This window comes from Cynocephalus volans, chromosome 3 (genome assembly GCF_027409185.1).
Source record: "Cynocephalus volans isolate mCynVol1 chromosome 3, mCynVol1.pri, whole genome shotgun sequence".
NCBI lineage: Eukaryota > Metazoa > Chordata > Mammalia > Dermoptera > Cynocephalidae > Cynocephalus > Cynocephalus volans.
Window position 1 is genome coordinate 146,215,132 of NC_084462.1, and position 13,115 is coordinate 146,228,246.

Here is a 13,115-nt window from a genome sequence, read left to right on the forward strand (position 1 = left end):
GGGGTACAAAATGATATTTCATTAAAGGTGTGCATTGTGGAATGATCAAATCAGAGTAATGGCATATCTGTCACCTCAAACATTTATCATTTTTTTGTGGTGAGAATGTTTGAAATCCTCTCTTTCAGCTAGTTTGAAATATACAGTATATGATCAACTATAGTCGCGTTGCTGTGCAATAGAACAAGAGAGCTTGTTTCCCATATCTAACTGTAACTTTTGATTATTCAGGGGCTCTTTTACCCACCAGGTCCAAGTCCCACACATCTCCTCCCTTTTAGTCATTTCAGTCTTATTGCATGGCACACACCACTAGAGAGGGAAAGTGGAAACTCCACAGAACCCAGGCAGCCACTGTCATCAGCTGTGGTAACAACAAATCTTTTGTTTCAGAGGTTAAGCACATTGAGCAAATGACAAAATAATTTTTAAAAAGTAAATTCTGTATCATCCTTGACCCATGTTGCAACAAAGAATAAATATTTAGTACAGAAAGATGTGAAACCAAGATAGGCTTGACTCACATGGTAACCATCACCATACTATGCCAGTGGCTTGTCTTGTATTTGTGCATGTGCAGTTAGGTATTGCACTTTAGGCAGGCATATTTTATAAGAAGTGGAGATGTCTGTAGAATTGACTATAAAATATTAAGGAGTAAAGTTAAAGCACTGGTATTTTGGCAAGAAAAGTAGCTGCAGCCAGAAAATCAGCTTGTATTTTAACTGCAGTTCTACTACATAGTTCAGTGACATGTTGATGCAGGAATTAAGCCATGTGATTCACTAACTGAGAGGCTAACTTGGATGCTAGAGGGTTGGTGAAGTTATGTCAAGAATGTGGGCTTGTAGATTCCAAAGCACAGTGAAATCAGGGATTGGATTCTGGTTCTACTTACTAGTTATGTGGCCATAGGCAGTTTGACTCGCCTCTCTTAGCCTCAGTTTCCTCATCTATGCACTGTGAATAATAATAGGCTTATGGTGTGGAATAATGAGGTAACCTTTGTACTATGCTTCGCACAGTGGTGCCTGCTCACAATAAGAGCCCAATAGCAGTTAGGTATTATTAATTTACAGTTATACTGTAGACATGATATATTTCTTATTTAATAAGAAATACCTGTGGTAATACCTTTTAGCCCCCCAAAGCATACAATTATAAAACATCCATTTAAATAATTGATGCTTTTAGAATTTGGGGCTATCATACAAAGAAGATATTTTGCAGGGGTGCTGTTGTAGAAAAACCAGGGACACAATTGAAAGGTCACAGAGCTGTGTGACCTTGGGCAAGTAACTCATGTCTGGGCCCAGCCTGATCAGAAGCTACGTGGTGAAATGGGAGGCGTGTGAACTGATTTAACTTTCTATGTGCTTGAGTTTCTTTGACTGTCAGAGATGGGTGACCTGATCACTGGCAGGTTCTGGAGGCCACTTTCAGATATTGAACTTCTATGGTTACAAATATTCTTTTCTTTTTCCGTTCCCCTTTACATCCTTTTCAAGTTGAAATAACAAGCAGATAACGCCCAGATTAGTTACCTAGCTTGCTTGTTTCTTCCCTAATTTAGTGAGTTGATGAGAAAGCAGAGAAACTCAATACTGTCATTAAAAAGTGTATGTGGCATATAATAGGTGCTCAAATAAATTTTCTGAATAGATAGGACAGGTGGTAAATCTATTATTACAGATTAATTAATTAAAATTAAGAGGTTATCTTAAATTAGGCAAAAAGGAGAGTCCCAAAATCTTTGCTACTCAGATACAGCAATATTTGAAAACTAGGCAACAGTTCATCAGTGACTAGAAATTGATGTCTGTTAGTAAGGTCACACAAGTGTTGTTTTTTTTGAAAAACCAGAACTAAAAAAGAAAGTTGAAACAGGTGAATCCAAGTATAGACCTAACTATACATGAAGTCCAGAAAAAACACAAGGCAAAGGAAAACTTCCTTAAGAAGGTGATCCTTAAGAAAACTATAAAAACAGATTGATGGAGGCAGGGGGGGAGTAGCATTCTGGCAGAAAAGAGCAAAAATACGTGAAGTTAATAGATAGTCAAAGGGAAAAAGTAGAACCGAGGTACTTCTGCCAAACCAGTTTATCAGTGTGTATGAAAATGGATAGTATTTTCATACCCTGCATGTTTTCATTGCCACTTACTAATTTTGTTCACTCTGTATGTTCTGTGAGAAAATTCCACAAGTATTGGGAAATGCGCATTTTCGTTCAGTTAGGGTATACATTTGTAAGCCACTCCTATTAGAAGTTTGTCACTTGGCCAGAATTGTATTTGTTGGATGCTATCAGGTTTTTAACAAAGTCTTATATAGAAAACATTTATTTTGTCATAATCAAAAAAAATATTTATAGAGACCAGTAATTTTATAGGGCAAAACACAAGTCCTTATTCCTCAAGGAATTTCTCTAGAAGGGTTAATATACTCTTTCCATATTCTGGAGAAGGACAGGTAATAAATACAGTGGGAGGCAAATATATCTCTGTGTCAAATCATCTTTTACCTTCAAATTGAAAATATGTAATATATAATTACTGAGATACTTTCATTTGATATCTAGGAGAAATTTTTCTGTTTGATTGATAAACAACCTGATTATTGCAATATAAAAAGAACAGATCTCACTTTTTTTATATTATAAGCATCTAGTTCTTAGCTCAATGTTTTAGTATCTAGAAGGTGAAAGCCATTTTAGGGGTTCTGTCTGAGGAGCAGGAGAAAAGTTTCAAGATTACTCCACTGAAGTTAATCACTTGACTCTAGCGATTTTTAATAGTGAGAAGTTTAGATGAGTAATAGCGTGTATGTTTTAAAAATCTAAAATATTTTATAGTCTGTTTGTGGAAATGTTAACTGTGGTGTATTTCACTGTATCCCTACTGGTGTGTAAAGATCATTTTTGTTATGTTTTTTTCTGTTTCAATAGAGTGTACAGCAATGTAAGTGGGCATTGCTTAATCCTGTGTCATGCAACTTTAAACACTGGCCAGTTCCCTGAAATATTCTGGGCACACCCACCCACACACACACTCACACTCTCACCTGTCTCCTGGGACTCACCGGTTAGTGAACTGCAAGCCCATTCGCTTCCTCCGTGCTGGGGAATACCGTACCTGTGTACATGCACATCGGCTGCTTGGAAACCTGTGGCACCAGGTCACATGACTGTTGCTATGAGTGTGGAGGTGCATTTTTCTTTTCTTTCTTCCTTCTTCTGCCCTTACTTTGTTTCTTTTAACTGGGGAAATGTGGCAGGTTCGCAGGTCTTTGCAGGCCCAACTCTGAAAACTTTGGACTCCTGGCTTTTCACTGCTGGATTATCTTTGGATTTCTCTTAGGGTGCCACACCTGTCAAGGCTGCTGCTCTGGACTTTGCCGATGAGCAAGAAGCTCCTGAGGCCACGGTGGAGAAAACTAGGCCCGAGCCTGCAGAAGTCCTCCATGTCTGCAAGAGCCAGGTGGCTGAGCTGGAGCTGTGGCTGCAACAAGCCAACGTGGCATTTGAGCCAGAAACATTAAACACAGACATGCAGCAGGTGGTGGAACAGCAGCTGGTCGGGTGCCAGGTAAGACCAAAGCGTCAGAGTTCGTGGTTTGCCTCTTCACCAATCACCTGCCAAGATAGGGAGAATTTCTCTTAAAGCAATAGTGTGTCTGTTTCTGTTATTCTCTTACATTTATCTTGGCCTCAACTTGTTGTTCTCAGGGCAATTCTTTGAAATGCTTTATGTAAGCAGCATATTTGGTGGTTCAGTAGTGGGTAAGAGCTCAGAATCTAGCATCCAAATCTGACTCTGTCACATTAACCATGAACTTGGGAGAAGTAAACTTCTCAGCCTCATTTTCCTCATAATAGTAGGTTATCTCAGAGAGTTATCATTAGGATTAAATGAGATATGGTATATAAAAATGTCTGGTATACAAAGCATATAAAAATTTCTGAATAAATGGTGACTTACTTTTATTCATAGTAATAAGTACTTAGAATATTCATTCATCAGAAAGGAAGTTGAATGTCTGATCTGTAAGATTGCAGATACAGCCTAAAAGAGCTTTGGGTCCATTTTATTAGGAATGTTCCTAGTCCTGTTTGGGAGGGGAAGGGATATGAATTTCCCTGCCTTCATTCACTCTGAGTAAAGCTTGCTGGATGAGCCCCAAGGTTGGGATCTCTGTATCCCTCCAGAGAGGGGCTGGAATGATGACATCACAACAGCACAATTGTGTGTCACAACAGCCAAGGCATACCAGCTGCTTGCAAAGTCCTGTCCCCCAGTTGTGCTTAGGAAACCAGCCTTGGCCTGACATCTCTGCCTTCTTGGCTTGTTTGTCTGCCAAGAATGAGAACATCTCTTGTCTCAGAGAACCCCATGTCATTGGCCCCGCCTCAGGGAGCTCTTCTTGCTAAAACCTGTTATGTGGTTGGGATAACCTGCCCTCCAACTAGAGGCTGCATTTCCCCTTCTTCTGTTCAGGCCCATGGTCTTACAACAACCAGGACTGCCTAGGGGGGAACCAGGAAGACAGTCTGACCTCCTCTGGACAGCTTGGCACCTCTCACCCCTAAGTGGTTCTAATGGCATAGGTTCAATCAGATAGTGGCAGTGCTGCTTGGCCTAGATGATCAGGCACAGGGGGAGTGCATGAACAAGAGTGTAATACAGCACAACACAGCACAATGCTACACTGAACTAAACCAGAGGACTTCCAGATTTTGAGTCCCAACCACTTAAGGCCACCCAGGATCCATCTGCCAACTAATTATCTACTGGGTAGACTCCATGCCAGTTCCTTGATTATCACCAAAATCATCCTCCTTGCCACTTGTAATGAGTTTGATGATTTTGGAGCTACTCAAGGAAAAGACATGACCACTAGGTGGCAATAGCACCCAACGGCTTTTTGGGGCAGCATTTTGATAGGATTAGAATTATGAGGGACAGGGAAGTTCTTTATAGCAGGAGACTTTCCAGAGGCTAAGGTATGGTTTGGAAGTGGGTCCACCACCCTGAAGGGGAAGAGGACAAGGGAATCTCCAGGGGTGAGAAGAATTTGAGAGTGCTTTTGTGTCTAGATGATATCCCAGCACAAGGGAGAGTGTCTGAGTCAGAGAGCTCCAAAGGGCAGCAGAGGCTTGGGATTTTTTATGGCCCCAGGATTTATCTCATCCATGGCTGGCAGATGTTGGATGCAGATTTGGGGGGGGGGGGATATGCAAAGCAGGCAGGCTCTAAATGGCTAAAAATCTGCTTATTTGGGCTATACTTAACGCCATTGGATGTGTAAAAAATTTGAGTTTGGAACCAGTGGGCTTTGATCTAATGGTTCTGACCTGCTGTAAGGAAATGAACAATGTAAAAATAAATAAATAAATAAAATAAAATAAAATAAAGGGCCGAGCCCGTGGCGCCCTCGGGAAAGTGTGGCGCTGGGAGCGCAGCGACGCTCCCGCCGCGGGTTCGGATCCTGTATAGGACTAGCCGGTGCACTCACTGGCTGAGTGCCGGTCACGAAAAAGACAAAAAAAAAAAAAGGAAATGAACAATGTAGGGTCCAATATACAAGGGTCATCTTTGGCTCATTTATATAACATGACACATGCAATTTGATATTGAAATATACGCAGAGGCTGAAAGTGGAAAAACCCTAAGTTCCCACTGGAAAAATGGCCAAAGGAGAGGAGCAAACAGATCAGTCAAGAAAATTATATTTGGTAATTTAATATTTGAGAAGAAATGTTCAGCCTTGATTAATTATTAGAGATATGTGAATTAAAGCACGTACTGTTTTGTTTCTGTACTGTATTAGCAAAAATTATATCATCCTGGCAGAACTCTGGAAAAATAGATCCACTAATGCCTGGTAGTTTTAATTGGCTCAATGTTTTGGGAGATCTGCTATTAACATATACAATGTTCATCTTCTTTTACCTAATAGTACTATTACTTTAAATTTACCCACTGAAAATAATGCAAAATGAGAAAAATAATTAGGGCAGCATTGATTACAAAAGTGAAGAACTGGAAACAGCTTAAAGAAGTAACAAGAGGGAAGTTGTTAAGTGAGTCACAGAATATTAACTTGCACCTAATAAAATGGGAGCTATGCAAAAGTGTGTATATATATATATAAAATAAATAAGTGAGGAAGACAGAGCATTAAATTATAGTATACTTTGTTTACAGCCACTCAAATCTGCGGTACATATTGTCAAAGTTTAGAAGAATATATAAAGGATTTAAGTAGTTTGCTTGAAGGAGTTACAAGATATATTATATTTGAAAAATTGTTTTAAGGATAGAGTTTTCCCTTAAGTTTCTCTCAGCAAACTGAATTCATTCTTAGTCATATGCCCAGTTTTTGCACAAATAGTCTGGTGCTGGAACGTGGGGATGAATGCTGCTGCCGACTTGTGTGCCCAGCCAGCTGGCATGACTGAGTGGGCTCCTGAGCTGCAGCCCAGGGAAAACTTGATCTGCCGAGGAGGAATACAATGACCTGACTTACAGGGAAACTTACTTCATCCAGCAGATTTATTTTTAAACCTGTGTGTAAATTAGCCAGTTGTATCAATGACTAAGTATTTTAGGTTCCAAACTATTTCTTCTGTGGTGTTCTTCTGATAATCTGGAGGCTTACTTGGCTTAAGAAAGAGAAAGAAAAGAGCAGAGGAAAGAACTTTAAAATAGCTGTGTGGATTTTTTAAAAAATTCCTACTGGACACTTGGATCGCAACAGAGAAGATTAGGAAGGTGGGGAAAAAATAATAGTCAACACTTTTCAAGCACAGACTATGTGTCAAGGCCTGGCCATAGTACATGGATTTAACTTATTAACACCTCACAATGGCCCTAGGAGGTAAGTTCTGTTGTTATTCCCACTTTGCAGGTCACTAGAGGCATACTCATATAAAGTAAGATGCCCATGTTTACACAGCTACTAAGTGGCAGGGCTGGGATTTGAACCCAGGTAGTCTAATTCCAGTGTCTGTGTTGTTAACCACTATGCTCTGCTGGGTGCATTCTGCTGTGTTTGCTAAAGTGATTATAAAATCACTTATTTAAATTATTTTAGAGGGTGACGTCTGCAATTGGGGTTGGCTTGGTTGTACCACTGCTGAAAAGCATGGGAATTATGTGGAAGTTTCTGTTTTTCCAAGGTCCCTTCCATCCTGTGTTTCTGGGACTTCTATACACTTAAGAGAGTAAATCTAACTTATTTTGGGAAACAACACTTGTTCAAGATCAACACTCTGAATAATTAAATGATTTTACTTCCTAGGCTATGCTAACAGAGATTGAGCACAAGGTTGCCTCTCTATTAGAGAATTGCAAAGATCAGGGCCTAGGAGATAGTGGAGCCACTCACCATGAGGCTGAAGCACTTTCCCTGAAACTAAAAACTGTGAAGTGCAATTTGGAAAAAGTGCAGATGATGCTTCAGGAGAAGTACAGTGAAGACCAGGTAAAATATGGCCATGTGTAGATGTACATGTTGATATACATATATGGCAGACCCACCAGAAGAAAACACCGGGTGGAGGTGATGAACTAACTACAGAGAAACTGTACTAAGTAAAAAAAGAATTATGCCTCTTAAAACTGTAACAGATGGGTACGCTGGCTTTTGTTATTTTTATTTCATTTTACTGTGCAGGTTTCTTATCTCTAGGTGGTTGTTGGTGATAGTGGTGGTTTGGTTTGGGTTGGTTTGATGGAGTTGAGTGTTATTGCTGGTAAAGATACCTTGTGTAAAGCTTCTTCTTAAAAGAAGGATGTATTTTATAGGAATTTTGTGACTGCAGTTGACTGGAAAATGAAGCCCTTTTTAGATAAGATTAAAATTTGACTTTAGAAACACAAAATTTGTTTCTAGAGTACTTTTGTTATTCATTTGCAAATGTTTGTATATACTAATCAAAGTATCATACAGCTAAAGTGTTCTCATGATTTTTAAAAGCATTCTGTGTTTATAAATGCAAATATACATCTTATAAGTAGGATATATAAGATTCGCACCCAAACTTCAAGTGATTTCTACTTACGGGCTTATATTAACAGAAATCAGGTTGGTTGCAGATCCATAGGCCATACGGTTCTTTCATTCTAATATGTTCTCTCTCTCTCTCTTTTTTAAAAAATATGCTTATATTTTACACATAGGGGAAATTTGAATTCATAAGCATAATGCTGTTTCCTTTTTGACTTTTTTTTTTGCTTAAAAAAAGGCAATAAATTTCCTGGCTTTTATAATTCATTGGATGAATTAGTTTGAGGAAATGAAATGATCACTTCATCAAATATAGTGATTTTTAAAGTTGTTATGAAATAAGTACATTAAATCATAGTATATAATTATAGTAAATAACAAAATTGTGTCATTTACTTCATATAAAACTTCTCCATTATGTAGTCTATTATTAGAATTGAGATAAAGCGGGGCTTTCTTTTTAAATAGTCTGCCATCGTGAAATTTTTTTGCAGCGTGCTCTCCTTCCAAAGAAACCTTCAGAACATCAGAAAGTTCTCCAGCCAGTTAACCTGTCTGAACTGGAATCTATTGTAACTGAAAGGCCACATTTCAGCAAACAAAAAGATTTCCAGCAGCAACAGGTAATTTCAGCCCCCAGCAGTTGTAAGGACAAGAATAAAGCTTTTCATATGGAATTTCCCTTTGGACTAAATAAATACTGAACTGCCTTTGGAGTGTCTGCTTCTGTGACTAGATGCAAAAAGTGATGTGTGCGTGTGGATGTGCATGTGCTCACACGCACGTGTGTGCATTGTAGGCAGCAGCTCTGAGTTTTGAGTTTCCTGCAACACTTAGTTTACTTTCATCTGCTGCTGTGGGGGACACTCTAACTTTGCTCCTTTATTAACTTACATCTTATGCTCGTATCAAACTAAGCAAACATCTTCAGGGTGAACTTACTCTGTAACTGCAGCATGGTTTTGCCTATTATTTCAAAATGTGTTGTTATATTTTGGGTGACTTTCCTTATGTAATATAGATTGAATAACACTTGGTTATTGTGCGAGTATTTTAAATAGGTTTTTGAGAAATAAAATTGAACAAGAACAAGCAAGCAAGAGAGAAATAGTAAATAATTAGGAAGTGGTTCAAAATTAGATTATTTTAACAGAAGAAATCCTTGGGTAGTAATTGAAAAACATGATTGAGTGGACCATTTCAATCTTATTCAATTATAGGTTCTGGAGTTAAAACCAATGGAACAGAAAGATTTTATCAAATTCATAGAATTTAATGCTAAGAAAATGTGGCTCCAGTATTGCCAACATGATAAAGATACAACTCAAGAATCATCTGAGAGGTAAAACATGTTTAAATAGTTGGACATTCAATAGTTTTATGATTGGGTGAATTAAAGAGTGTTTCTTTAAAAATCTCTCATGAAACATTGTCTGAATGAAATATAAAATGTTTTATGTTGCTTGTTCTTTTCACCTTTTGTTCTTCCTCAGAAGCAACACAAGATGTAACTCTGAAAATGAGGCTCCAGACTTGATCTTGTCATCCCAGGGCCAAAGTGGAGATAAATGGCAATATCTACATCATGAACTGTCATCAAAAATAAAGTCACCTGTACCTCAGCTTGTGGAGCCTCAGGTCAGTGTGTGTCTATACATGTGTAAATAAGCATGTTTATCTTTGAAGATCCAACAAGTGTTCACTAAATAAACATGTGTGTTCTGCATTATGTAGCAGTTTATTTTCAGAAAGCAAAGATGCCAAGTGACACTTTTTCTCGATCCTGGAAATCTGCATTAGGTGTCCGTCATAGCACTTACTGAATACGCATATCTTGATTTGTCTGTGTCCCCCCTTAGATGGTCTGGGCAGAGGAAGGCCATGTCTGCCTGGTTCACATTTGTGTGCCTAGAAGTACCTGGAACATCATAGACTCTCAGTTACTATTTGTTGAATGAATAAAAGAATGAATAATATATATATTTTAAAAAGCACTTTTAAAAACTATGCAGTGCACTGTGAGTGTCATTTGTTCATCAGAATATTCTTCGGAATTTACCAGGTGCCAGACCCTGTGCCAACGACACCTGTCAGTTGGCATTCCGTCCACCACACCTTATCACTGCCATTACAGGTTTGATATGGGTTGGCCCATTGTGCCAGCTACTGCTGGCTTTCTCTCCAAACAGGGAGCATGTGAGCAGAATAGCACTGTGGCTCCAGCAGTCAGGCTTTTGCCTTCAACAGTGTGCTCAGAATGCCAGGGCAAAGGTCACCAATGATTTCCTGATTCCTCAGTCTGGCGGGAACTTTTCAGTTCTCATCATTTCTGTTGAGAACCTTAGTTGACCAATTAAATTAAACTCACTGGTAGGGCTGTAGTCTTGGTTTCTCCTTTTAATACACACTATAACATAACTATGCACACTATGACTTGTTTCTCCTTGTTAGATACCCTATCACAGGTACATCATTCTCTTTCAAAGGATAGACCGCCATCAGTCAGATGGATGTTCTTTCCCCAAGCAGAGTCATCCATCTCCCCACCCTGTTTCTTTTTATATGTTAGTTTTCTAATTTGAGCAAGATATTAACTCTGTGTCATTCTCCCTCCTGAAATCTCATTTCATTTTTAATACTTATTTTGCTTTTAATACCACATCAAAATGCAAATCCATCCTTGGGAGTGACTTACATTCTATTCTAATACTTAGCTTTACCAGGAGCCAACTAGTAAATGAACTAGAAAATAAACAGTAAATCCAAGTAAATAAACAGGTAACCTTATAACATGAATATTATTGCTACTAAATTAAAAGACTGGTGATTTTACTTTATTGCTCAAATTACAGTTCCTTTTCCTTCATTTTTAATGTCCAGATGGACCCTCCAGTATCTAAGTATAGCCTGTCATGACTTTTTAAAGCTGTCTAAAATATTTAAAGTTTAATTATTTTTCTTATAAATGACAAGATAGACAAAAATGCTTGCCAGGAAGGTAACTCAGAAGGCATTTTTGCAGTTTATGTTAACTTCAGCAGGATCACAAATTGTCACTAATAAAGTTTCCCTTTTTCAAGTAGGTTGCCACAAATATGAGTATTCTACCCAGTGTGAGTGTGTATAACTTTAGATACCCAACAACTGAAGAACTGAAAACCTACACCACCCAACTTGAAGACCTGCGTCAAGAAGCAGATAATCTTCAGACACAGGTAGAAGCTGCACGTTGTATATTTTCCTCATTGCAATAACATAAAAAAGAAGGGAGATAAATTGGTCATAATTTTCTTCACTGAACAAATAATGGAACAGTTCCTAGAATTGCAAATAGAATTCTCTTGCTTGCCAACTCTCATAAATGTAAGTGGCTGCCTAGTGCACTGTGGGCAAAGGATTCTGAGCCTGAGTCCAGCATGAGCAGAAAGAGGGTGGCGATTGGTCTGTGCTGTGTGCAGTGGTGATCTGGGATTAGAAGGGTGAGGAAAGAAGGTAGGGAGGGAGTATCGGCAAGCTTTCCAACCCTGGGTAGGCTTACTGCTGAGATGGTGTGCTAGGTAATGTTAGGTAGCCACCGGAGAAGACAGGAGACAGAGCCCAAGTTGGGGTGATTACTAGCTTTAACATGCTCCTAAACGACTTGTAACTTGTCAGGAATTCAAGATGACCATGGATAAAGAAAAAGTTGGTTCCAGCAGCTTATAAAAACAGATCTGTGGCTCCCAAACTCACGGGGAACAATTACACTACCCCAACATCTCCCGCCCTTAGAGTTGTACATACAAGGGTGGCCTTGATTCTCATAATCAGCCCACAAACAACATTCCTAACTTCCCCTGCTCCACAGCCCATCCTATCTTTAAGATACTGTACCTCCTCTTTCTAATCAACCCCTTCATGCTTCTCTTCAGTGACTTCTTTTCCTTCTCCTGGCTACACTTGATTTAACTAACCTACTTTCCCCTACATTAAGACATGGAGGGCAGGAAGCAGTGGGAACAGGGACAGTATGATTTATGCGGGACCACGCTTCCACCTCGACAGTCCTGCTAAGGAAGATCTTCTTCTGATTTACCTTTTAATTCCATTCACCAGTCAATAACTACCTACCTCTGAGTTTCTTAAACTTGTGTTTCTCAGAGTTAAAATCTTAATTTTGTTTATTTATTTGTTCTGCTACCTAGTTCACAGAGTGGAACTACTCATTATTTAAAAAGTATAACATAAATTGTAAGCTATGATGGAAACCTGGGAAAATGTAGGCTTAGCAAGGCAAGGAATCCTAATGATTTTTATTTTTTTCTTTTCTCCTCTTGATTCAGGAAAACATGACAGAAGAAACGTATATCAATTTGGACAAGAAGTTATTTGAACTATTTCTGACCCTCAGTCAGTGCCTTGGCAGAGTGGAGGAGATGCTGCAGACACCTGGGCTTTTCAGAGAGGATGTGTCTGCACAGCTGGTGCACTACGAGGTAGGGCACGTCTAAGGAGCCCATGTGTGGGCCATTACTGCAGCCCAGCTGGTTAAGCCACAGCCGAAACTTGAAGTCAAAGATCATTCATTGTGTCTTCCTTCCTCTCCACTTTGCAGACACTGGCTCTTGAGCTGAAGAAACTTTATTTAGCTATGAGCGACAAGAAGCTTGATCTTTTGAAAGCCATGACTTGGCCTGGCAAGAACACCAGCTTGCTTACTGAATGTTTTGATAACCTTCAATTCTGCCTGGAGCACACCCAAGCTACAGCTGCCTCTAGAAGCAAGTCCCTGAAAGCTGGCCTCAACTATAACCACAGTTATCAGGTACAGTTCTGAGCACACGGCCTGCTCTGGCACTGTTTTAGGTTACAGCACGGACCCCTAATTTCCATTAATTCCTATTCCTGGTGGCATTCGTTAATAGGAATTGCTAAGGGAAACTGAGACTCTCCCATTGCTCATGGTTGGAGACCATTTAAAAATGAGACCTTTCCAAATTCTTGGGTATGAATTTGTTAGAATGAGCTAACATAATGTTTGTTTTCCTGTACTACATTTAGCAATTTAGTGATTGTTATATGGAAGGATTTCTATTTAAATTTGTAGGTAAGAGGGAGCCATTTAA

The 13,115-nt window shown here is 39.1% G+C and overlaps 1 protein-coding gene across 4 annotated transcripts in view; it reads left to right on the forward strand.

Moving 5' to 3' along the window:
• SYNE2 (spectrin repeat containing nuclear envelope protein 2) overlaps nt 1–13,115 on the forward strand; it is a 135,424-nt gene that overhangs the window by 30,164 nt on the left and 92,145 nt on the right. For 2 of the 4 annotated variants that reach the window (XM_063090614.1, XM_063090615.1), the window contains 8 exons: nt 3,360–3,587; nt 7,303–7,485; nt 8,505–8,633; nt 9,231–9,352; nt 9,504–9,648; nt 11,094–11,225; nt 12,333–12,485; nt 12,605–12,814. In XM_063090614.1, coding sequence (XP_062946684.1) covers nt 3,360–3,587; nt 7,303–7,485; nt 8,505–8,633; nt 9,231–9,352; nt 9,504–9,648; nt 11,094–11,225; nt 12,333–12,485; nt 12,605–12,814 — 1,302 coding nt within the window. Of the gene's footprint in view, nt 1–3,129; nt 3,207–3,359; nt 3,588–6,655; nt 6,880–7,302; nt 7,486–8,504; nt 8,634–9,230; nt 9,353–9,503; nt 9,649–11,093; nt 11,226–12,332; nt 12,486–12,604; nt 12,815–13,115 lie in introns of those variants that run through there. The other 2 variants (XM_063090616.1, XM_063090617.1) reach the window with 2 other exon arrangements.